At 44.1% G+C, this 23,316-nt stretch overlaps 1 protein-coding gene across 3 annotated transcripts; it reads left to right on the top strand.

The window, feature by feature from the left end:
• Nucleotides 1-441: 441 nt before the first annotated feature.
• On the top strand, nucleotides 442-23,225 carry brwd1 (bromodomain and WD repeat domain containing 1). 3 transcript variants are annotated; one of them, XM_070969877.1, is made up of 44 exons: nucleotides 442-670; nucleotides 792-850; nucleotides 971-1,000; nucleotides 1,209-1,268; nucleotides 2,202-2,352; nucleotides 2,585-2,683; nucleotides 3,863-4,023; nucleotides 4,226-4,447; nucleotides 5,335-5,435; nucleotides 6,256-6,326; nucleotides 6,417-6,517; nucleotides 6,674-6,714; nucleotides 6,826-6,927; nucleotides 8,195-8,348; nucleotides 8,480-8,614; nucleotides 8,837-8,965; nucleotides 9,144-9,292; nucleotides 9,444-9,520; nucleotides 11,561-11,791; nucleotides 11,915-12,098; nucleotides 12,392-12,482; nucleotides 12,732-12,854; nucleotides 12,961-13,028; nucleotides 13,327-13,549; nucleotides 13,673-13,789; nucleotides 13,875-13,982; nucleotides 14,111-14,235; nucleotides 14,472-14,554; nucleotides 14,708-14,819; nucleotides 15,191-15,252; nucleotides 15,379-15,534; nucleotides 15,695-15,815; nucleotides 16,001-16,126; nucleotides 16,230-16,296; nucleotides 16,466-16,516; nucleotides 17,302-17,427; nucleotides 17,525-17,677; nucleotides 18,224-18,381; nucleotides 18,596-18,762; nucleotides 19,268-19,393; nucleotides 19,492-19,686; nucleotides 19,783-20,112; nucleotides 20,297-20,452; nucleotides 20,555-23,225. In XM_070969877.1, exons 1-44 carry the CDS (start codon nucleotides 634-636, stop codon nucleotides 22,051-22,053), a joined length of 6,837 nt encoding a protein of 2,278 aa, XP_070825978.1. In that variant the 5' UTR covers nucleotides 442-633; the 3' UTR covers nucleotides 22,054-23,225. The 3 variants fall into 3 exon arrangements, with proteins under 3 accessions (XP_070825978.1, XP_070825977.1, XP_070825979.1); XM_070969876.1 differs by having other exon boundaries at nucleotides 19,486-19,686; XM_070969878.1 differs by having other exon boundaries at nucleotides 474-670; nucleotides 12,732-12,842; nucleotides 19,486-19,686.
• The last annotated feature ends 91 nt before the right edge of the window (nucleotides 23,226-23,316 follow it).

Here is a 23,316-nt window from a genome sequence, read left to right as displayed (position 1 = left end):
CATAGCAAATCTAGGACTTGGGCAATATGAACTCAGCTCAGTGTATTACGAGGAAATCAACTCAGTGATGATATTTTAGTACATTTTCCTCAATAGAGGGCTGGTTTAAAAGTGATTTATCTATCAAAATGACCAATTTATCAAACGTATCAATCAAGAAATTGGTAAAGCAAATTGGCATCCATTACTCATGACGTCATGTGCAGAACTCACGACCTTGGTCAGTAAAAAGGGGGCGGACGTTTGATTTACTGCGGTCTGCGCTATTCATATGCATAGATACGTTTGTTTATTCGTTTAATATACGTGTGCTTATAGTCGTATCGATGCCCGGCGTTTCACTTAAACAATGAAAATGTTTGTGTGTGACGGGCTAACGTTCACTTTTGTCTTTTGTCTAAAGTGCTCCTCCCCACCCCCTTTTTCCTGTGTTGCTCCGCTGTGGCGGAAGTAAGTCGTATCGCTGAGGCCTCATCCTTCCAATGGCGACTGCTAACAGGCTGAATAGAAAGCGGGAGCAACCGTGGAGGGGGTCAGAGCTGTGTAACCGAAATTAAATAAATATATCCTATTCTCTGTAGTCATAAAGTTAGCCTAAAATTTGTTTCACCTCTCCAAATCACGGCCGATTCAATGGCCAAAAATCGGAACATTTCGCTCCTTGAGTCGGGTAAGCTGCAGAAGTAAACCCAGTTGATCGCCTAACTGTTCATTTACAACCATATCGCTCGTGCTAATTGATACCACGGCTGCTTTTTCTCACGCTTAATGTCCTCACTGTTCAATTTCAGAGCTCTATTACTTGATTTCTCGTTTCCTAACAACGGGTCCATGTCGGAGAGCGGCTGAGGTGAGCTGGCGTGCCTTGACTGGCACGATGTGTTGTCTTTCAAAATAGTTGACTCGCTAGTTGATAATAGAGTTAATGGAGACAATCCAGTCTGAATCGCCGCTTTTTCATCCACTGCAGGTCCTGGCGAGCGAACTAGAGGAATATCAGGTGTGTATCCCCGCTGCCTCTGCTGCTCGGTCACTGCTAGCTGCTATCCGTCGGTGTCGGCTGAGTCTGGGCATAAAACTTGTCTCACTCAGTCGACTTTTTCGTAACGTTACCTCTGCACGTCTCACTCTTTTGACATCACCCGGTTTTTTTCTGGCTTAATGTGTACCTGCTGGTGTTTCTGTGCTGACTCCGCTTTTCCAAACAGCTCTTACCCGGGAGATTGGACTGGCTGGGAAACGAGCACCCGAGAACATACGAAGATGTGGTAAGATTTAAGTTAATATCTGCTGTCGGAGGTTGTTATTGTCTTGTGACAGGGAGACTCTGTGTCCACGCTCTGTGCTTGTTTACGGTCTTTGTTCTTTTCCTGCTGGACAACTGTCGGCTTTCCTTGAGTTGGGGTGATTGACAAGGTCATGACTCGTACCCACTGACTTAACTTTTCCGAGTGTATTGAGGTATGGTCGCTCAGAAAACTGTATTTGGACAGAGGGTTTAATATTATTTAGTTCCTACTGTTGTACTGCAGATAGGGTGGGTAGTTCGGCTGCTTGCTACGTCGAGACGGCTCCGCTGGCCAATCAGATACCGGAATGCGCTGTCTCTGCGTTATTTTGCATGTGACCTGCGCTGTGATTGGTCCATAAAAAGGAACAGTTTTGCATAAGAAGTCACGCCTTCTGGAAAAGGAGTCGAGAAGCACATGAGACCACCGATTACCCTGTCAGACATTTATTCTGACAAAACTGTTTAGGCAGGCCACAACCCCGAAAAGAGTCTTAAACACGTTTATTATGACGCATAAAATACAGAAAACCCCCACACTACATCATAGATACAATCTGTATTATGGCAACTAAAAACTATTTCCATTATCTCATCATCTGTTGATTATTTTCTAATTCGTTGTTTAGTGTATGAAAATACCAGAACAGGGTGAAATATGATCACAGGTTCTGAAAACCATGGTTGACATCTTCAGATTGCTTATTCTGTTTGACCAACAGCCTAAAACCCAAACAAATTCAGTGTACAGTAATATGAAACAAGGAAAAGAAACAAATCTTCATACTTAAGAAGGCTGTTTGGCATTTCAGTCTCAATCGATTATCAAAATTGTTGTCCATTCGACCAGTCATTTGGGCAGTGATCTATATTCAGTGTCATGTCACTGCTCTGTCTTTGTTTGCCTTGACAGGTTGCAGCCAACAGACATATTGCACCAGACCATTTGCTACGGATATGTAGGCAGATTGGACCAATTCTTGACAAAGAGGTGCCATCATGTGTCCCAGGTGTACACTCTCTCCTGGGGTCTGGAAAGCAGTCAATGCTTCGGACCGCAAAAGGTACACAGCTGTCAAGGAGCCTGTCAAGTGTTTCTGGAGGCAGAAATTTATAATGAGCTTTTTTTCTCTGCACTTCGTTGTGAAAATTATTTGGGCCTCTGACACCAATAAATGTTGAGTTTTGCATCATAGAAAGGTTGAATAGTTTCTTGTTTTGTTTGGCTCTCCTTTTCCCAACATGGAGCTGATTATTAGCTGAATCATTCTGTGAACTTTTTGTTTTGCTTTACAGACTGCGACAGTGTGCGGTTTGAAGCTTCATCATATGCAGCCCTTCACCGGGGCAGACCACCAGAGAGGCCTTTGAACTGCAAGAAACCTCCACACCTCGGTAAGTCACTCAGTATTCCTGTTATGTGTTTTTAAAGCAAATGGATGTGCCTTGAATTGATGCGCTTGGCCTGGTGTTGCTTGGCAGTGTTGTCAAATGCCTCTCCTTCACTTACTGTTCATGTTACTGTATGTGTGTGCTGACAAGTCATTGGATGACTGGATAATGAGCACATTAAAAAGTATGACATTTTCAAATCCTCAATCGATCCTGAATGACACACTGTGTAATTCACTGTTTTTTCCTCTTTACCCAGACTGAAATTTTAGTAAGAGGCATTTTTCAGGCTATTGTTGACAAATATCATTTTGGTATGCTGCCATCATGTAGCCAGATTGGTCGCCTTGATGCAGTCTGTTACATCGCAGAGTTAGTTGTCATGAACATGACAATTATGTTGATCAAAAGCATCATTTCATCGAGAGGTTTGCACTGAATTGTTTGCGTGTTGAGGGTTTTTGACGATTCCTGTCCCTACGGTTGAAGCGTTCGTCTCCTCCGCACTGCTGCCACATTCTTGTTATGCCTGCTTGCAACAATGCTTTCTATTTCAAACATGTCCCTCCTCAGGGAAAATATTACACATGTAGGTCTGATTTTTTTGTTTGTTCAAAGAAACATATTGAAGTTTCTCAGCTGTTAAGAAAGCCACCTTTTTAGGAGAAATGCACGACAGATAGGCCTCATTAAATGCTCATCGTAACTTAATTCCGGGGCAGTAAATAAAAACCTTATGGATGGCGTTCTTGTTTGTCTGATATTTTGCCGTTTTCCGTAGCAACACATACAAACCAGACGCATCAGACTTCAGAGCGGCAGCCATGCTGTTATTGTTTACAGATCACATCTGATTTGGGGATGGCCTTTTCATTTCATGCTGTAGACTTTGTGTGACGTGATGGTTATAAAAAGAGAGCTAAATGAACTTAGCGAGAGGGACAAGCTAACCCAAAGCCTAATGTCATTTGGCGCTGTGCTGTGCTTGGTTAAGCCCAAGAATGACAGTATGACTGTATTTTAACACATCTACACTCATTCCATGATGATAATGCCCCTCCACTCCTGCCCACATTAGAGTAAATATATCTCCCTCCCACTGCGTTTGTGTTGATCCCAGTGTTGTTGCAGCCCTCTAATTACATCACTATATTCTGATGATTGGCGTCTTATCTTCAACAGTGAAGGTCCTTGGAGGGAGAGAGCTGACAGGAGCGCAACGCTTCAGCTCCATCAACCCCGTCAGCAACTATGAGCGCATGCGGCTGCATAGGCGGATCCTGGGGCATCTGTCTGCAGTGTACTGCATTGCATTTGATCGCACCGGTCTCAGGATCTTCACAGTAAGATGCAACTTTTCAACACAGAATTTCTTGATACAGCACAGTCATCAGTTTGACACTCAGCTGACTGTGACCTGACATACTTATTATTTTTATGATTAGATCCAAGTTGCTCATGTCATAGGACAGGCCACCATCTTTACTTTGTACCCCAGACCTGTCTTGAATGAATACTGAAGTAGAAGTTATTTTTCTCTGTCAGGGCTCGGATGACTGTTTGGTGAAGATTTGGTCTTCATTTGATGGAAGGCTTCATTCGACATTGCGAGGACACTCTGCAGAAATCACAGACTTGGCGGTTAATTATGAGAACACGCTAATTGCTGCGGGAAGCTGTGACAAGACCATCCGTGTGTGGTGCCTTCGTACCTGTGCTCCTGTGGCTGTGCTGCAGGGGCACAGTGGATCCATTACCTCCCTACAGGTAAAACACAAAAGTTCATACAAATGTATTTAATCATTATTTGCATGAGATGCCTGTTTTCTGGTCGTTCTAAATTGTAGCAAAAATCATGCGATTGTAGATATACTTATTATATTAATAAGTATTTCCACCCATGCAGCTCTCATAATTCCGTTTCTTTATTGTACTGCACCTCATTTTGCATTACTTAACTATTTAGAGGATGCAGATTTTTGTTTTTGTTGAAATGTGCAAATTCTGCTTTTAAAAGGACCCGAAAGATGACATAATTTAGAGTGTGTATGACTCTGGTACGCTGTGCATCTTTTTCTACTTTCCGCTTGAGATGGAATTTGAACTTTTAATTAATTGATTGCATATATTGTGCTGTGCTTTTGCATTCATGCAGAGGCTTAAAAACATTGGATGGCAGTCTGTATTTGCTGTGTTGGCACTGCTTGAAATGAATCGAGAAGAGGTGGTAGCAGCTTTGGCAAAGTTTTTTTATGTTGTTCTAAAAGTCTGTTTCCATCAGCCTTCGTTGCATCTTTTCTTTATCACTATGACAACTTGCCTCTGCTAAGTGTAAAAACATTTTTGCACCATGTGCACGATGCTGCTTGGATGGAAACTCGTTTGCTTTCCATCTCAGTATTGTCAAACCAAATATTAAAGATGGCGTTGAAGACAGTTTCTGGTCCAGTCAGTCAGTCAGTCAGTCAGTCAGTCAGTCAGTCAGTCAGTCAGTCAGTCAGTCGTTTTAATGGTGTTCATGCCATCACATGAAATGATCAAGACTTTGCCTGTACACCAAAGAATTGAATTAAACTTCTGATGACTGAAGATCAGGATTCTTGCTGACGGGAACCATAAGGGCGAGTATTAACATTTAATATTTGTGTCTTCAGTTCTCACCGTTTGCCAAGGGCTCAAAACGTTATATGCTGTCCACTGGAACTGATGCTACTGTCTGCTTCTGGCAGTGGGACGTCAACAACATCAACTTTAGGTGAGTGCTGCTTTCAATGACCCTTCAAATTTTTTGGTGATATTCAGTCATAGTATGCAGTACATTGAAAAAAAAAAAAAATGTGTTTCGTATTGCCAATTATGAGTAAATATAATGTTTAAACGAATGTTCACACTCCTGGTATTTGAAAAAAGGTTTTGTTTGTGTGTCAGTTGAACTGACAAGGCAATTTGCAAACAGTGAAACATGCTCAATACAAGCTCTTCTTATGGAAATCAACAATAGGCCTACAGCAAACAGTGGAAGACCAACCAAACCGGGTTGTCAGTGTTTCAACACTTGCTACAATGTTGTTCATACAGTCCCTGAGTATAGCTGCATTCAAAGAGCCTGCTTCACTTAAATAAACAGAATCTACAAACATCTGGTTGTATATCAAGCAAAGAGGTAAAAGTATAAAACGAACTAATGTGATCTGAAGAGAGACTTGATAAATGGGCCTTAAGTGATCTCTGTTGTCCTAAGCCTGTGGATGAGCCTTATCTGGCAAAGGAATGTTAAGTCGACATCTGACCTGACTTATCACACCTGTCACCCTGAAGTTGAAATGCCAGTTAGGTTAGATGAAACTTGAAATGAGGTCTTTTGAGGGATGGGCCAACAGGTCAACACTGGATAGAAAAGTCAGGAGTAGCTATGATTATCAAAGATGTGGGCTCATGGTCAAGGCATTCTTTGAATCCTTTAAAAAACTCAGACAATCAAATATTGTGGGTTTTTACTTTTGTGTGTCAGTGAAATGTATTCACTTGTCCTGTTTTGTATAAAATCATGAACATTTTCTCTGCTGTCCCTCAAGCGATCGGCCACACAAATTCACAGAGCGGCCGAGGCCAGGAGTTCAGACTGTGTGCTCCTCCTTCAGTCCAGGTAATGAGTCCTTTTAGATTGACATATCATGTTGTTATTGTTTGTTTTTTTTGCTGGGTTTTGGGTTAAACAGATTTTTTTCCTCTCTAGGTGGGATGTTCTTAGCGACAGGAAGTACCGATGATGTCATCAGAATCTATTACATGGGAAGCGGGAGTCCAGAAAAGATATCAGAGCTCCATGAGCACACGGTGAGAACGCTCAAAAGCTAAACCTTGATGTGCAGCAGGTCGCATGTATACAGAGAACATATTGACAGACATTTTCTTCTGCATCTCTGGGTCAAAACATGAAACATTCAGCCTCACACAGAACTATAACAATCGCTCTTTCTGCTCTCCGTCCAGGACAAAGTTGACAGCATCCAGTTTTGCCACTCAGGTGAAAGGTATGGTAAAAAGCATTGCACTCAGTCCCCATTGATTTCTCCCCGTCGCTGAGTTAAACGTGACAGTGTACACAGTCATGGTGCAAGGTGTTTGCTGCCATCCCGTCACAGGTTCGTGAGTGGAAGTCGAGATGGAACAGCGCGGATCTGGAAGCTCCATCAGCGGCAGCAGTGGAGGTGCCTCTTGCTCAACATGTCTGCCACTCTTCCAGGGTAAGGGCCGCTTCGCTGTTCTTCCACCAGTGTGGATATGGCTATGAGTGAAGTTTTTCCCGTGTGAAGGTTTCTCTGTGAAGACCTTTATTACAATGGTTATTTCTAGATTTCTGAATGCTTAAAACTGTTTCCTGCTGATGGCAAGGATGTTTTCAAAATACAGTTCTGTGTTAATTTTGATGTGGTCTTTGAATTAATCACTCCTTTAAAATCCACTAATATTTATGAATAAAAACAAGATAAATAAATTCCATGAAATTAAATTTTGTCATTTGTATACCTCCACTGACCTTGTTGCTTAACTGTATGTTGATAACTATGACAGTGCGATCTGCCTGCTGAACAAACAGGAAAGCAGTGATAGTATGTTTAAACTGAGGAGGGTGAATTTACCGGACCGTAACAAAAGGAAATGGGTAGACATTTCTTCCTTTTTGCCATTTTAATGTGCTAGTTGGCCTAAATTTGGCCTCCCTCTATACCATCAGTCATGCTTGATGAACAGAATTACACGGGGGCTGATCTTGTGGTGCAGCTTAACATTCTTGTGGAGAGTTTTATTCATTGTCAAACTGACTAAATGACACCAAACATCTAGGTCTTATTTCACTTTCATGTAGAATTTTCTGTATATTTCAATATAGTACATCACTGACATATAAATATCAGTCTACCCATACCTTTAGCTACCTTCATTCTTTGGGAGGAATACAAGAAATAATCTGGGTTTGTCTGTCAGAGGAGCCTCTCTAGCAGGTTCATTAATCGGCTCATCATCAGCCAGTCATTTTCATGTTGTCACAGCCTTTCATTACTAACGCTTAATGACCAAAGTCATTAAGATCTTTCATAGATTTGTTATCTCACCATTTTCAGTATATTGTGCATACTAGCGTGTATCAAGTTGGCATCACTTAGGTTTAGCTATTTGTTTGTATGGCTGAGGAGGTCACACTCAGTGCATCCAGTGTGTCCGGTATTAGAGATTGAGATTTCGTTTTGAGTCTGCTGGGTTTCTTAATGGAACCAAAGCGGAAGAGTGCCGCTGCTTTGTTTTGAGCATAAGTGAAGCTGCTAACGTGTCGATCTTATTCAGCAAAGTGACAGCGAACAGAACAATGCTGTGGAGGGAACTGTTAGCAACGTGCATTTTATTCTCATTTGTGTTGAGCAATCAATCAACTGTCACTATTACACAGCATATTCTGAGAGCTGCAGCACTGTACTGTGTGTGTATTCTGATTTCTTTTTTTATTCCTCTCAGTGCTGAACCAATGAGTGAAGACGAAAGCTACTTCAAACCCAAAGTCACCATGGTAGCATGGGATCGCCATGATAATACAGTCATCACGGCTGTTAACAACCATCTCCTCAAAGTGTGGAACTCCTACACTGGGCAGCTGCTACATATCCTCAAAGTAATTGTGCACAATGGTTTTTTTTTTTTCTTAGTGAAATATGGACGATAATAGATATCACATCCCCCTTATTGAGCCTCCACCAGTAGATTCATTTTAAACACGGAGACTAACCTGAACCTGCCTTTCAGGGCCATGAGGCTGAGGTGTTTGTCCTGGAGCCGCACCCTTTTGACCCCAGGATCATCCTGTCTGCCGGCCACGATGGGAATGTCTTCATATGGGATCTGCTGCAAGGAACGAACACACAGCACTACTTCAACATGGTACACTGACACTGAGCACGATCACAACATGGCATTGACGTGATGGTAAACGCGACAGTTCTGCGACATGAATAGATGATACTGATGTAGAGACACACCACGATGCACATGACAAACACAGCAATAAGCAACATGGTATGAAAACTGACTTATATTGTGCTGAGTGTATCTACATCGCTGACATGTTTTTGAACCTGGGGTGATTTCGTGTTTCTCATCCAGATTGAGGGCCAGGGTCATGGAGCTGTTTTCGACTGCAAATTCACCCCGGATGGCCAGCGCTTCGCCTGCACAGACTCCCATGGCCATCTGCTCATCTTTGGCTTCGGCAGCTCCAAGCCCTATGAGAAGGCAAGGATAAACCTAACATGCACATTTAAGTCTTTCCACAAACAGTGACTGACTGAAAACCACAGTAATGTCATTCATGTACTTTAACATTAGGCATAGAGAATAAGTCTTAATAACCTCACTTGAGTAGAGCAGAAGCAGCGGGGTGAAGCCATAACTTCTCCTCATCTCCACACAGCTTCCAGACCAGGTGTTCTTCCACACAGACTACCGACCGCTGATCCGGGACACCAACGGCTTTGTACTGGACGAACAGACGCAGCAAGCACCTCATCTCATGCCCCCGCCCTTCTTGGTGGATGTGGACGGAAACCCCCATCCGCCAAGGTAGACACCGCCTCCTTTCTGTTATAAAACAGCCACGCGCTCTTCGGCCATTAACCGCGGCTTCATTTGACTTTCTGTTACTTTTCAGCCGTTCACCTTGTTTTTACAGCTATTTTTGCAATGTTTTAAAATGTCTTAACTTGATTCGCAGGTACCAGCGTCTTGTCCCAGGACGGGAGAACATTGCTGCTGAACACCTGGTCCCTCAGCTGGGATACGTAGCCACGAGTAAGAATGGAAATAAGCACACAAATGCCTTCATTTCACCACAATTAGCCCTTTGTTGCTGTTTTATGAGCCAACTGGATTTAAATAGGAAATGTTATGTTTTTTGGGACCATGCTGAAAAAAACAAAGCAAAATGTTATTTTTCTCATGCTGTCCATTGCTGCCGTACCGCTTTTCTCTCTGTCTGAAACTCCCTCTTAGTTGCAAGTTTTAAGGCCCCCCCCCCTTGAAAACCCCAGTCTGCTCTGTTTGGTCAGCCTAGGCACCCCTCTCCGTCTTTCCCATCGGCTCTGCCAGTGTTTTTAGCTTCCAGCAAACTGCACTTATACTGTTAACATTACAGCTCTGTAACGGTGTATGGTCTGAGCAAGCTAGCTGCTGGGTGCTGATCAAAGCTGCGCAGTGTTTCCAACATGCCTCGTGCCAAGTTAAACAGGCTAACCAACAAAATAAACAGTAAGACGACATAAAATGTGGCAAAACTTGGAGCTTCCAAGTTTGAAGTTAGGTCAGCCAGTATCAGGCATCCTTGAGCTTGTACCGTTACTTGCCAGTGGAGTGACGTTAAAATCCACACTCCTTTTATTCAGTTTTCCATCAAAAACATAGTTAATTAACTGGGTTTTAGCATCTCAGATGGTGGGAGAATTGAAGAATTGTGTTCGTTCTTGGAGCCAGCAACAGGGCACTTCCAATGCACGTCTAAGAGAAGAGTTTTCCAGTCCTTTTGGGGACATTTCCGTCACATTTTCATTAAAAAAGTGAATCGACTGTGTCTATCCTGAGATGATGAGACTAGTTAAAGACTTGTGTTTGTTCTTGCAGCAGACAACAGCGAAATGGGCTGCTTTACTCAATGTCACCCCCCACATGTTCGTATTAGGGATGTCCCGATCACGTTTTTTGCCCCCGAGTCTGAGTCCGAGTCATTTGATTTTGAGTATCTGCCGAGACCGAGTCCCGATCCGATACTTCTATAAAACATTATGAAACGAACTAAGAGCAAAGAATAAGATCCAGGATGTCCCTTATTTTTAGTTTTTTTTTTACCAATGGCTCTTATATTAACATGTAACACAATTGTGCATGCATGCAGTGCAGTGTATTGTAAACTTCTATGAGGTAGCTTGAATTACATTCTCAAGTCAGAACAGAACACGGGAAAAAAATAAAATTTTCTTCACATTAGGAATAGTGCAACATTAAAGACTCTATAGTCTGGTATTAAAACAAATAGCAGTTTAACTTAAAATAGGCATCAAAATATCAAATGCAAACAAATGAGCAAATAAAAGTGACTGTTATCAAGTAGCCTTTTTGGAACTGCACTCCTAACTCGTATTCTCAGTGCAGTGTATTGAGGGGTTGTATCAAGTTTGTGGTGTTAAAAGCAGCTTTGTCCTTCCCACCTCTCAAGATCCCGATTTTGCATATCTCACGTTTTTGCAATTGCATTGTTCTCATCGTTCACTTTGAAATATTTCCACACAGCGGACATAGTAGCAGCATATCACGCGCCTCAGCTTCAAAACAAACTGCTGCATGCTGCCGTGTTCCGCACATGTGCTGTTCAGTGGTGTCTGTCACAGACACAGAGCCGGCCTGTAAACGTTGGTAGTTAATTAATACTATTTTATTCTCATTTATTTTTAATCACTAATAGCCCATATATTGTAAATGTGATTAAAAATAAAGATAAATATACATATGTATATATATTATTTATCCGATACCTGATCAGGACATAACGTCCGAGTTCCGATCGAGTCTGCGGTCACGTGATCGGATTAGGACAACCCTAGTTCGTATAGCAACAGCAAACAGTGAAGTGGACCAGACGGTCACCTATGCAAAGGATGGTCCCTGAGCTGGAGGTGGTGCTGTGTTACAGAGTGACGTAGATGATAAAGAACATTTGAACCATATCTTCCCTGCTATGTCTTGACAAGCGTGATCATTTGCTAACCAGCACACTGTAAGTGCCTGACCAGCGACCGCCCCACTCATGCTCCCAGTCTGTCTGTTTGATGACGTTTTCAGGTGATGGTGAGGTGGTGGAGCAGGTGATCAGCCAGCAGACTGCAGATCATGAGGCAGTCGCAATAAGACGCAGCAGCCTTCTGGATGAGGCCATCCGACATCTCCAGGAGCAACAGGACCGGCAGAACCAGCCTCGGGCAGAGGCAGCACCTGGGCCTGCAGCAGGACCACAAGGGCAAGCTGAGGCACGGGGCCCGACCTTGACTCCAGCGCCAAGCACACCACGCAGAGGTATCCATGCACCACCAGTGTTTTATTAGATTGCTGTAGCTGACATATTGATCCAGTGAGATGTTGGATGCTAGCTTTAAGATTCCCTGAAAGTAATATTTTGTTATTTTTCCCTCTTAACAGTGTCGGTGAATGATCGAGCAGAGGTGCAGTCACCCCCTAATGTGGGTCTGCGCCGCAGTGGGCAGGTGGAAGGTGTCCGGCAGATGCATCAGAACGCTCCTCGTAGCCAAATGGCCACCGAGAGAGACCTGCAGGCCTGGAGACACAGGGTGGTGGTGCCTGAACTGGCACCCAGCAGCTACAGGTAGAAAGAAACCTCAGATATTAGCTTTACCATCTGCAGTTGGATTGTATGCACATTGTGTGTACATTGGATTATATATCTTAAGTGACACAACTGATTATTTTACCTTTTCCTATTTTGGTTGCATGGCATCATTAGCTGAAGTCATTTGCACACACAGCTGGATTTTCCTGCAAAAGTCTTTCCATAGAAATCCGTCTGAGACTGAGAAATGAGATTTTACAGCATTTCTTTGCTCTAAATTTGATTACTGTCCCTCTTAAATGTAAAACATTATGTAAATTATTTTTCAGGGACCAGGAAGACATTCGAACAGCCAAAGGAGATGAGGAGGTTGCTCTGTACAGTGCAAAGAAGAGACGCATTATCTACGCCAGCTGTCGAGTAGGTTTCTTTTTCCTTTGTCCTAAATGGGGATCCTAAAAATGGCTTTTGTACCTGTTTTGTGAATAGTCATTAAACAGTATGTATAGTGCTTAACTTGTCTGTAATGTGCATGTAACACAATTAAAGGCACAGTAATTACATTACAGTATCAGAATCAATCAATCAGAATTGTCAGCATTTTTCAGTGCAACTGTTCCTGTACAAATCTTTGCGCTGGTGTTGAGTCGGTCCCATCTGTCCCTTCAGGATGATTCAGACGATGAGCCTCCCACTGCGAAGCGAGCACATGGCCACGGTGACGCGCTGGAATTCATGGACTTGTCATGTGAAGAGGGAGAGGAGACCGCAAGCTCAGAGGTCCACTCTGAGGTATCGCATTCTCCACCCCTCCCTGACTTATTAAAAGAGTCATTTACAAGCACCTGAGGTCTTTTTTGGCTGTTTTAAGCTAAGTTTGTCTTTTGAATCTGTCCAGGACAATGAATTGGACGGCAGTGAACTGGATTCCTCCAATGATGAAGAGTGGAATAGTGACAGCTCAAGGTATAAAGTTTTAAAAGGGTCACACACTCTTTGGGAATCATTCCTTGAGTTTGTTTGAACTTGTTTAGAGTACCAGATAAAAGGGTTTCCCTGAATCACAAAATCATGATGTAACCAAAAAAATAATGACTTTCCTGTAAAACCTTGTGTTACTCCTTTGTGTTGTCTTAGGTGGCAATCCCCACCCATCTGGTACACCAAGCAGGTTAAAACAAGTTATTTGATTAAGTTTTTGTACTGCGTGTTTTCATATATATACAACTTAAGGCTCTAACCATGACTGCCTTTGATTGGACAGCCACACGTCCAGCGAGTACTCGGACTGGACGGCAGACGCTGGCATCAACCTGCAGCCCTCCACCCCGCTGTCCTCACGCAAACGAGTGCAGCGCAGACTCAGCAGCTCTGAGGAGGAGGAGGAAGAGAACGAGGAAGAAGAGGAGAAGCAGCAGAGTGATGAGGAGGAAAAACCCAGCAAGAAAAGCAAAAAGGCCAAGAAAGCGAAGAACAAGTCACCCAGGGTGAGTTGGGAAACGCAGTGCAGAGTGCAGAGTTTATCCTTCTGTAGTCCTGATGTGGATATCAGCTGGTCAGTTGCTGCCCAGACTCCACTTTAACATTTGACATCTTGATGCTCCCATCAGCGTCCAAAGGCCAGACCGTCGATCAACAGAGAAGTCTCCAATGAGTTCAGACCCTCGCCGTGGATCACTGACGTCATTCCCAGAAAGTCTCCTTTTGTTCCCCAAATGGGCGATGAGGTGTGTACATGAGACAAGAGGCTCTGTACAGGACCACGAGGAGAAAAGTCACTTTCTGACCTCTGACCCTCTCTGCGTCTGTCAGGTGATCTACTTTCGGCAGGGACACGAAGCCTACGTTGAGGCCGTGAGCCGGAGCGAGCTGTACCCCATCAACCTGGACAAGCAGCCCTGGAAGAAAATGGAGTTGCGGGTAAGAAGAATAAGAGAAAAGAGAAAATGTTCTCAGGAGCAGAGTTTGGAAAAATCTTGACTGACCTCATGAAAAACACTGAAAATCAAGGTGGATGCAGAATAAATTCCTGTTTTTTGTCTTCCAAGGACCAAGAGTTTGTGAAGATCACTGGGATCAAATATGAAGTCTGCCCTCCAACACTGTGCTGTCTGAAGCTGACTCTTATTGACCACGGCACTGGCAAAATCACAGACAAGTCGTATTCTGTCAAGTAAGCAGCTCAGTTTCATTAACGGCTCTCTATTAAAAAACTCTTCCTCCCAAAACAAAATTTAGAGGATTAAAAATCTGTTTTTGGCTTTGACACGCTGGCTGAGTTTCTGCTACCGTAGGGTTGATGTTTTTGTGTATGAAATGTGTTACGTCAGAGTAATTCAGCATCACTTTCACACAGATGAAGCCTTTGATTTCGCTCTCGCTTCCCCATTAAAGTGATCTCTCCCACAGGTATCACGACATGCCGGACGTGATTGATTTCCTTGTGTTGAGGCAAAGTTATGACGAGGCGCTCCGTAGAAACTGGCAACCAAGTAAGTTTGCACACCTTGTTAGAGACGTTCATTCATTCATTGCTTTGAGGCCAAGTAACAACTTGCATGTATGTTTCATCAACTTGAAATACATAAATGTGCACAAAATTTCTCCTCCTGCTCCTAAACGTGTTATCGTCTCGTCCTGTGCAGACGACAGATTCCGCTCAGTGATAGATGATGCTTGGTGGTTTGGGACCATCGTCTGTCAGGAGCCCTACCAGCCAGAATACCCTGACAGTCTCTTCCAGTGCTTCAAAGTCAGGTGGGGAACAACACATGCTGTCATGAGAGGGGGCTGTGGCACCATCACCAATAACGCATATTAGCCAGTTTTAGGACAGACTGCTGATGATACTGTCACTGTTTGAAGCAAAGCTTTAACTCTGAGAGCAGAGTGAAGTGATTTTATTGAATTTTAGTTCATTTATGTCTGACACATTAATGAGAAATACAGACGCAAGCAAATACTAGATTTTTACGTGTTACATCTTTATTTTTCAGGACATTTTTATGTATTAACAGGCCATCTGTCCCCTTGTGGTTATTCATGACAGTATCATCTCTGTGACCAGTTTAGCTAATTGAGCTGAAGCAGGTGTGATAGCTGACTTTGGCAGCACTTTATTTTCACAGATGGGACAACGGGGAAACAGAGAAGCTGAGCCCTTGGGACGTGGAACCTATTCCAGATGATGGTCAGTAAGACTTTCTGCTCTCTCATTGCTGTCACTTCCACACACAGAGAGCGTGCGGGAATCTGTTTGCAAACAGGGTCGATGGGGTTTCAGTGCATATTGAACAAGTGTGTCTCCGCTGTGCAGCCCAGCAACCGGAGACCGAAGGAGGCGGTATTCCTGTGACGGCAGATGAGATGAGCGAGCTGATGTACAAACCTCTGCCGGGGGAGTGGGGGGAGAGAAGCAGGGACGAGGAGTGTGAACGCATCGTCACTGGCATCGACCAGCTCATCACCGTTGGTGTGTGTGCTGAAACAGACCTTTTTTTCTAACTCCCTCTTGTTTCCTTTCACTCAAACACTCCCTCTTTCACAAGTCTGGTCACAGTTCACTCACTTTATAGATTCCTTTAACTATTCCCGGTCACACTGACCCACCTTCCCCTGTGTTTCTGCTACAGAGATTGCAGCTCCCTTCTCTGGTCCTGTGGACTTAGTCCAGTATCCCACTTACTGTACTGTGATCGCCTATCCCACTGACCTGGGCACCATCCGACTGCGACTCCTGAACAGGTTCTACAGGTCAGTCCCCTCTGGTCATTCCACCCTCCACCTGCTTCATAATGTAAGCAGGTCAAAGCATGGAAGCAAACGCACTCCTGACCGTTGGCCCCGACTCTGCCCCTGAAATGTCTTCAGCTGCTGAAATGAAATAATCTGTATTTGCTACGGTTTGTGTGTATTTACTCACCTCTGATGATCCACAGGCGCCTCTCAGCATTAATTTGGGATGCCAGGTATATTGCACATAACGCCCGCACTTTCAATGAGCCAAGAAGCAAGATTGCCCACTCTGCAAAAATCATCACAAATGTCCTCCAGAAATTTGTCAAGTACGTTTTCCTCGTTGTCTGTCTGGACCAGTGTGTTTCCAAAAAATTTTTTAGACATTATTGTTTCTATAAATTGTCTTGCACATTTTTCCTACTTTCCCAGTAATCCAGCTTGCACAGATATCATGGAAATTTACAATGCTGTGGAAGAAATGGATGATGATGATGAGGTAAGTCTGCCTGAATAATTAAGAGAACAGGTCAAGGAAGCCTAGATTGCCCATGAAGAGTTTCAACTGAGTGTCAGGAAAGGTTTCATTATTAGTTGCAGTCAACTCTGAAATTGTCATTCGGTTTCTGATCAGATTCAAGTCATCTAAATTAGATTTCTGCCTACAGGAAGAGGACACAGAGGCACCAGGAACATCCTCTGGACATAGACTGCGTCAGGTACTATATAATGATATATGATAATCTCAGGTAACAATAATAATGTAAATAAATAAACAAACTAACGTATACAGCCCCTTTTCATGCAGGGGCTGTAGCTCAAAGTGCTTAATGTTAAAGTGAAGAAACAAAAAAAAAAAACAGGTGAAAATACTGCATGAATAAAACCGAGCAATGAAATGAATAACAAACAAAACAGGAAGTACAGTTATGCAAACGGCAACAAGATGTGTGAGAGATTGGAACAGAACAAAGGAACAACGATACTTAAAGGCAACGTCAAATAAATACATTTTCAGTTCTCGTTTTAAAATGTTGGGAGCTTGTTTCTCTTGTTGCCTCAGGAAGGAAATTCCAAAAAAGGCTGAGAGGCCAATGTTCTTATTCGTGTGATGGTTTGTATTTGAAAAACCGGCAGCAGAGGATCTAAGAAGCCCTGAAGGATTATAAAAGGACTAAGCGTTGTTAATGTAGCTCACTCCCAAACCATTAAGAGCCTTGAAAACAAGTAACAGAACTTTAAAAGCCTTGTTTAAAGTCTGGCAGCATAGTCCTGAATGATCTGTAGTTCATCAAGGGATTGTTTTAGAAGAAAGGTGAAGAGAGCGTTACAGTCTAATTTAAAATAAACACAGGAGCGAGTTATTCTGCATCCTGTCGGGATAAGAGCGGCTGCACCTTTGCAGTAGTTCTTAAATGAAACAAACGGTTGTCTAAACTGTATCACTGATTCAGTAGCAGCATGCTTCCTGATGAATTCCTCTCTCTCTCCTTGACGTCTGCAGCGCTCTGTGGAGGTGCTGCCTGACAGAGACGCCTGGAAGGAGCAGTGCAAGAATCTGCTCAACTACATATTTGAGTGTGAGGACTCCGAGCCGTTCAGGCAGCCTGTGGATCCTCAGAACTATCCGGTAAGTCAACACAAGACGAGGACGTGCTCTCAGCGAAACGAAGCCAGCATGTTTTGGAAAAGATGGAGTCTAACTCATGTCTTGTGTGCGTCTCCAGGACTACCATGACATCATTGATACTCCAATGGACTTCGGCACAGTGAAAAGGACCCTGGGGGAAGACCGCTATGAAAACCCTATAGAGCTGTGCAAAGACACACGGCTAATATTTGCCAACGCTAAAGCCTACACACCCAATAAACGCTCCAAGGTAGAGGAGTTAAAGATGAACTGATCTCAGAACATAACCAGAGCAATGTAATGGTTGGAGTTCATCTTATAAAACCTGCTTTGGGTTCAAATTTTTCATTGAAACATAATTTTTGAACATATATTTTGACTTGGGCTGCACGGTGGCGCAGCAGGTAGTGCGCGCCACCGTGCAGAAGGTCGCAGGTTCGATTCCCGGGTCGGGCCTTTATGTGTGAAGTTTGCATGTTCTTCCCGTGCATGCGTGGGTTCTCTCCGGGCACTCTGGCTTCCTCCCACAGACCAAAAACATGCTCATTAGGTTGATTGGTGACTCTAAATTGCCCCTAGGTGTGGGTGTGAATGGTTGTGTGTATGTGCCCTGCGATCGGCTGGCGACCGGTCCAGGGTGTACCCTGCCTCTCGCCCGTTGACAGCCAAGATAGGCCCCGTCCCCCGTGACCCCAAAAGGGATAAGCGGCATAGAAAATGGATGGATGGATGGATATTTTGACCTCAGGTTTTACGTTTTAGCTCGTCTAACTCAGCCGTGTCTGTCCCGTTGTAGATTTACAGCATGACCTTGCGGCTCTCTGCCTTCTTCGAGGAGCAAATCAGAACAATCATATCCGAGTACAAAACTGCCATCAAGAGCAGCGACAGGCTACGTCGCAGTCAGAGGTTCCGCAAGAAAACGCAGCAGGATCAGTCCTCTGCTACTACAAGGTGTGTGACTCATCTGCTCAATAACGGGAGGAACGGGAGTCATGTTTGAGTGAATCACTGGGCACAGACCCAAAAAAATACTGTTGCTAACAGTACTGGCCTGGTGCTCTTCTCTTCTTATTCTAACATGAATCAGTACAGCTAAAATACTCGACAATAACGTGGCCCATTAACTGTTCACGTTAACGTCTGATGAAATTATTCTTCTCTCAAGTCAAAAGAGAGCGGCTGTAAAAACTCAGGAAAAAGTGGAGTCGACGTCAGTGACCAAATCTACCTCAGCCAAAGTGTCTGTTCCTGAGAGAGCCAGGAGGAGTCGGAGCAGCAGCTCAGGTCACAGTTCCTCGGAGGATGACTCGAAAGCTGCTTCATCAACACCTGGTATGACACACTTTTCTCCTCTTGTCTCTTACCATGGCTTCGCTAACGTAAAGCAGTCCCATTATGTGTTCGTGATGACAATGTAGGCTACCTGAGGACTGTTATGGGAGCACTTTTAAGTGTGAAGATTTACAGTTAAACCTTTGTTTTTCACAATAAGTACAAACATTTTAAAGAATCGTTTCCTTAAGTGCAAATGTCCCTGTCTTCTCTATTCTGTCTGTCCTCTAATGTCTTCTATTCTGTCCCTGCAGTGGTGGAATGAACTCCCCACTGAAGTCATGAACTTGTACATTTTTCACAACAGGCTGAACCACCTTTTCTGACTGCATCTCGACACCTCATGCTCTTTGACACATGTTAAGCTGTTTGTATGGGAGAGCTGCATTTCCAGTTCTTCATGACACTTTGCTCCTTTTTGAGTTTGAAGACACTAATTATAGATAAGTGGCTTTGGACAAAAGGAGCCAAATGAGCGTCATGGAAATATTTTCTTTTGTTTCAGAATCTGAAAGTGAGAGCGAGCTGAGTGAGTCGGAGGAGGAGAAACGTCCAGGTTCCTCAAGGCACCATCGACTCAGACAGAAAGCAAGACTTACAAGAAGCAACGGTGCCAAGCAGAGGAAAAAAGGTTTAGTATTTCCTGTGAAAACCCAGCTTTTAAATGTCATTCCTCATTAACTTCTGCATCACAATCCAGAAAAAAAATGTTATTGTTGCCAGTTGCAGAGAGTGATAGCGAGGAGGAAGATGAAGACGACGATGAAGAAGAAGAGGAGGAGGAATTCGACAGTGAAGGCGAAGATGGAGAGGATAGAGAGATGTCCTCCCAGTCTGCAGGTCGTCGCTACCCCAGCAGGAGTAACAACAGCAGGAGCACACGGCTGACCAGAAACAGCGCTGGTGCAGACAGGAAGCGCACAGGTAAACGCCACAGACGACCTCAGCCGCACGGCCAGCCGTTTACACAAAACCCACCAGCCGACACGTTTCACATCCTACTGCACGGCTCATTTTCAGAGGGAAGAGCAGAGCTGAACGGCCACAGCAGCAGGTCGTCTCGCCGGGAGAGACGTCACCACCACGACTCCAACAGAGCCACGTCCCAGGGCTCCGACAGGGAAGAGGAAGAGGAAGTCACAGTGCGCAGGTCGCTCAAGAGGAAGACGGCGAGGGCGGCTGTGAATAAGATCAAACTCCTCGAGGCATCAGATGAAGACTACGAGGAGGAGGAGGAGGAGGAGAAGCCAAGAAGGAGCAGCAGCCGCCTCCGCCACACAGCTCGGGCCAACAAACGCACCGCAGTGATCCAGAGCAGCTCGGATTCTGAGGAAGATTCTAGAACGCAGGGTGCGCCAAAGCTTCTTTTCTCTCCTTTTATCACCCAATCCCAATTTTACACTTGTAAAATACAGATACGCTGATCTCAGATCTCACCTCCGTCAAATACACATGAAACATATTTGCATTTTTGTGTTTTAGGCAGCTTTCAGGATAGATTTTGGCTCAGCTGCGCTCTTGTTTCTCTTTCTAGCTCCTGGGAAAACAAAGGAATCAGGCAGTGAGTCGAAGGATGAGGCGGATGGCAAAGACAGCGATGCTTCATCCTCCTTCCAGAATCAGCAGAACGGAGACATGAGATCTAATAATCTGAGGATGTCAAGACAAGCTGCTAAGACCAAGGGAAATGGTGAGAAATGTCCTCATCTGTCATTTTCAGCTGTCACTTGCTGTGATGAAAAGTTTCTCTTATCAGTCGGATTTCTTTCTTTTTTTTTCCTTCCCCTTGCAGATACTTTGTCCCATGTAAACGGACACAGTACGAAACATCACAAGTCTGACAGCAACTCTGAGCAAGAGGAAGCTGCAGAGGAGAGTTCTGGAGAAGCAGAGGAGGAGGACGAGGAGGAGGAAGAACAGGAGGCTGTGTCTCAGAAAGCCTCCAGAAGCACAGCAACCACTGCAGCCAGGAAAAAGAGGATCACAAGTGAGGAGGAGGAGGAGGAGGAGGAGGATGAGGAGGATGACACTGAACAAAGGACTACACGACACAAACCTCCTGTGAGCTCAGATGAAGAGGACAAAGACCACAGGTCTCAGAAACACCCACACCAAAATGGAAGAAATGTGGAAGAAGCCATCCACAAGAACTCTAAGAAAAAGAGTAAAGTTTCACCGTCAAGAAGCCAAGATAAACAAAAATCTGCCTCAGCTGATAGACTGGATGGTGCAGAATCAGACAACCTCTGTGATTCTCCAAAGAGATCCAGCCCACGCAAGAAAAGACTGAAAAAAGACGAAGAACAGGACATAGAAAGCAATCACTCCAGCGAGGACTATGAGGTTGAAACCAAGTCAAAGAGGCCCACGAGAAACAAGGGTAAATGTAAACGGCCTCAAGGCGACACCTCAGCTTCAGAGAGCTCTGAGCAGGAATACAAACCCAAGAGGAAGTCGAGGAGGAAACGCTCCACTGGCTCCTCAGATGAAGAGTCGGACAATTCAGACAACACGTCGAATAGACGGCTGAGCCTCCGAGCCCTACCAAAAAAGAAATACATCAGTGACAACTCTCTGTCTGAGGAAGACTCTGCATCTGCGAGCCGGAGTAAACAGAGAAACGGTAACAAAACAGTCACAGCGTCAAGAGAAGACAGGAACAATAAGAGAGAGTCTCACAGATCCTCTCCCAACGAAGCCAGGAATCAGCTGTCTTCCAAGAGAAAACGTATTTACACCTCAGACTCTGAAGATGCGGAGGAGGCAGGAGAGAAGGAGCCAGTGTCCAAGAACAATAAAAATAACCGGTCAGGCTCCTCAAAGCGTCCCAAAAGGGAATCCAAACAAGAGGATGGAAACAGCAATGAGGAGGCCACCTCTTCCCAGGCAGATTCCAGCAAGGAGGAGGAGGAGGAGGAAGAGGAGGAGGAGGAGGAGGAAGCTGCTGGTCGTTCAGGGAGGGGGAAGAAGAATGCGAGGCGGCCAAAACACAAACAGAAGAAAAGCTACAGCAACAGCAACCACAGTTCTGACTCGGAAAGCGAGCAGTCGTCCTCAGCCTCCGAAAAATCGTTTGCCAGCTCAGGGTCGCACAGCAGTCCAAAGAGGAGAAGTCACAGACGCTCCGGGGTCGGCGAAAGGACTGCCAGCCGCCAGCTCAGGCAGCGCCGCCGCCGGTCTGCCTCAGAGGAGGAGGACAGCGACGAGTCGTACAGCAAACCGCGGCGAAAGACACGCGTCAACACCCGCAACCGGGGGAAGCGCACGGTGACCTATCACGACAGCGAATAAAGGAGGTCGCGGCTGGAACTACAGGTGGAGATGTTAACTGGAGACCTTAAAGACACTTGATGGCCACGTTATGGTAGTAGCACTGGAGTCCTCGAGAGAAAATGCTGTGAATCTGTTTCATTCAGGGATATTTATATTTTCTATGAAAAACGTGTTTATAGATGTAATACAAATTCAAGCATTTGAACTGCTGGTTTTTCACAAGGATACAGAGCAAATCGCCGCCTCCCATACTGCTTGTTGTGATTTGGCCAGCAGAGTAACCATTCTGGGGAATCTTGTCAGCTTGGGTGCTATCTAATATACCTCCGTTTAATCAAGCATATTGCTGGCTTGCACTAAGATACACTGTAATGAGGTATTTCATACACTAGTTTTGCATTAGAAACTCAGGGGTCAACAAAGTTTACTGTAGTCTCAGACATGCAGTTGTTTTTTGAGCTAAGGTAGGGACAAGAAACAATTCCAGGTCGGCAGATGTCCAAGCACACTCACTGGGACAAAACGAATCCATGTTCAGACTTTTGACTACAGCACTCCTTTGTAAATCCACACATTTAATGCTTGACTGTATTTTGAGTTGATATGAGCCAAATGGACGAATATGAATTCTTTCCCCGACACCATTTCATTTTCTGAAATTAGTTTTGTGTTGTTCTCTAGTGAATAGATGTAAATACGTGATCGAGAAAGACAATGTCTGAAAGGTTTTACGATCAGTCAGTAGCAAAGCGTTTATTTAAATTGGAGCTTTTTTTATTTTTATTTTTCTTCTTTTTTTTCTTTTTTACATTAAACTGCATTGTCTTGCCATATGTCACAAATTGGTACCTTTTTGCCAAGTACAAGTAACCAAGTACTTATTGCAAAATACTGTGATTTCTCATATTGGGAAGACCTTTTATTGTTGTTCTGTGTTACCTACTTTCAGTATTAAATTCTTTTTCAGAGTTGACTTAAAACGTTTTGCCAGTCACATGGTTTAGTTTTGTTTATGGGGAGGTTTCTAAATACAGTCGCTTTATGACATTTTGCTTAATGTTTTTCGTACTACACCTTTAATAACAGATTTCACAGGAAAACTATTAACGCAATGTGGTTGTGGAGTGCAATGAATGAGTTATTCCTCCTATTAATAAAGACATCATTTCAAGGTGTATTTTGAGTTCGACTTAATCTGATCTATTGGCATTTGTAATTCTGTATCAAGGCAAATAATTTTGGTTATGTTGCCACAGATATCTGGGCTCTTGTCTTTGGCTA

The sequence above is a fragment of the Chaetodon trifascialis genome, chromosome 9, assembly GCF_039877785.1.
Source record: "Chaetodon trifascialis isolate fChaTrf1 chromosome 9, fChaTrf1.hap1, whole genome shotgun sequence".
In the NCBI taxonomy this organism is placed as follows: domain Eukaryota; kingdom Metazoa; phylum Chordata; class Actinopteri; order Chaetodontiformes; family Chaetodontidae; genus Chaetodon; species Chaetodon trifascialis.
The sequence above is the reverse complement of the archived record's forward strand: the minus strand, read 5'-3'. Positions and strand labels throughout refer to the sequence as shown.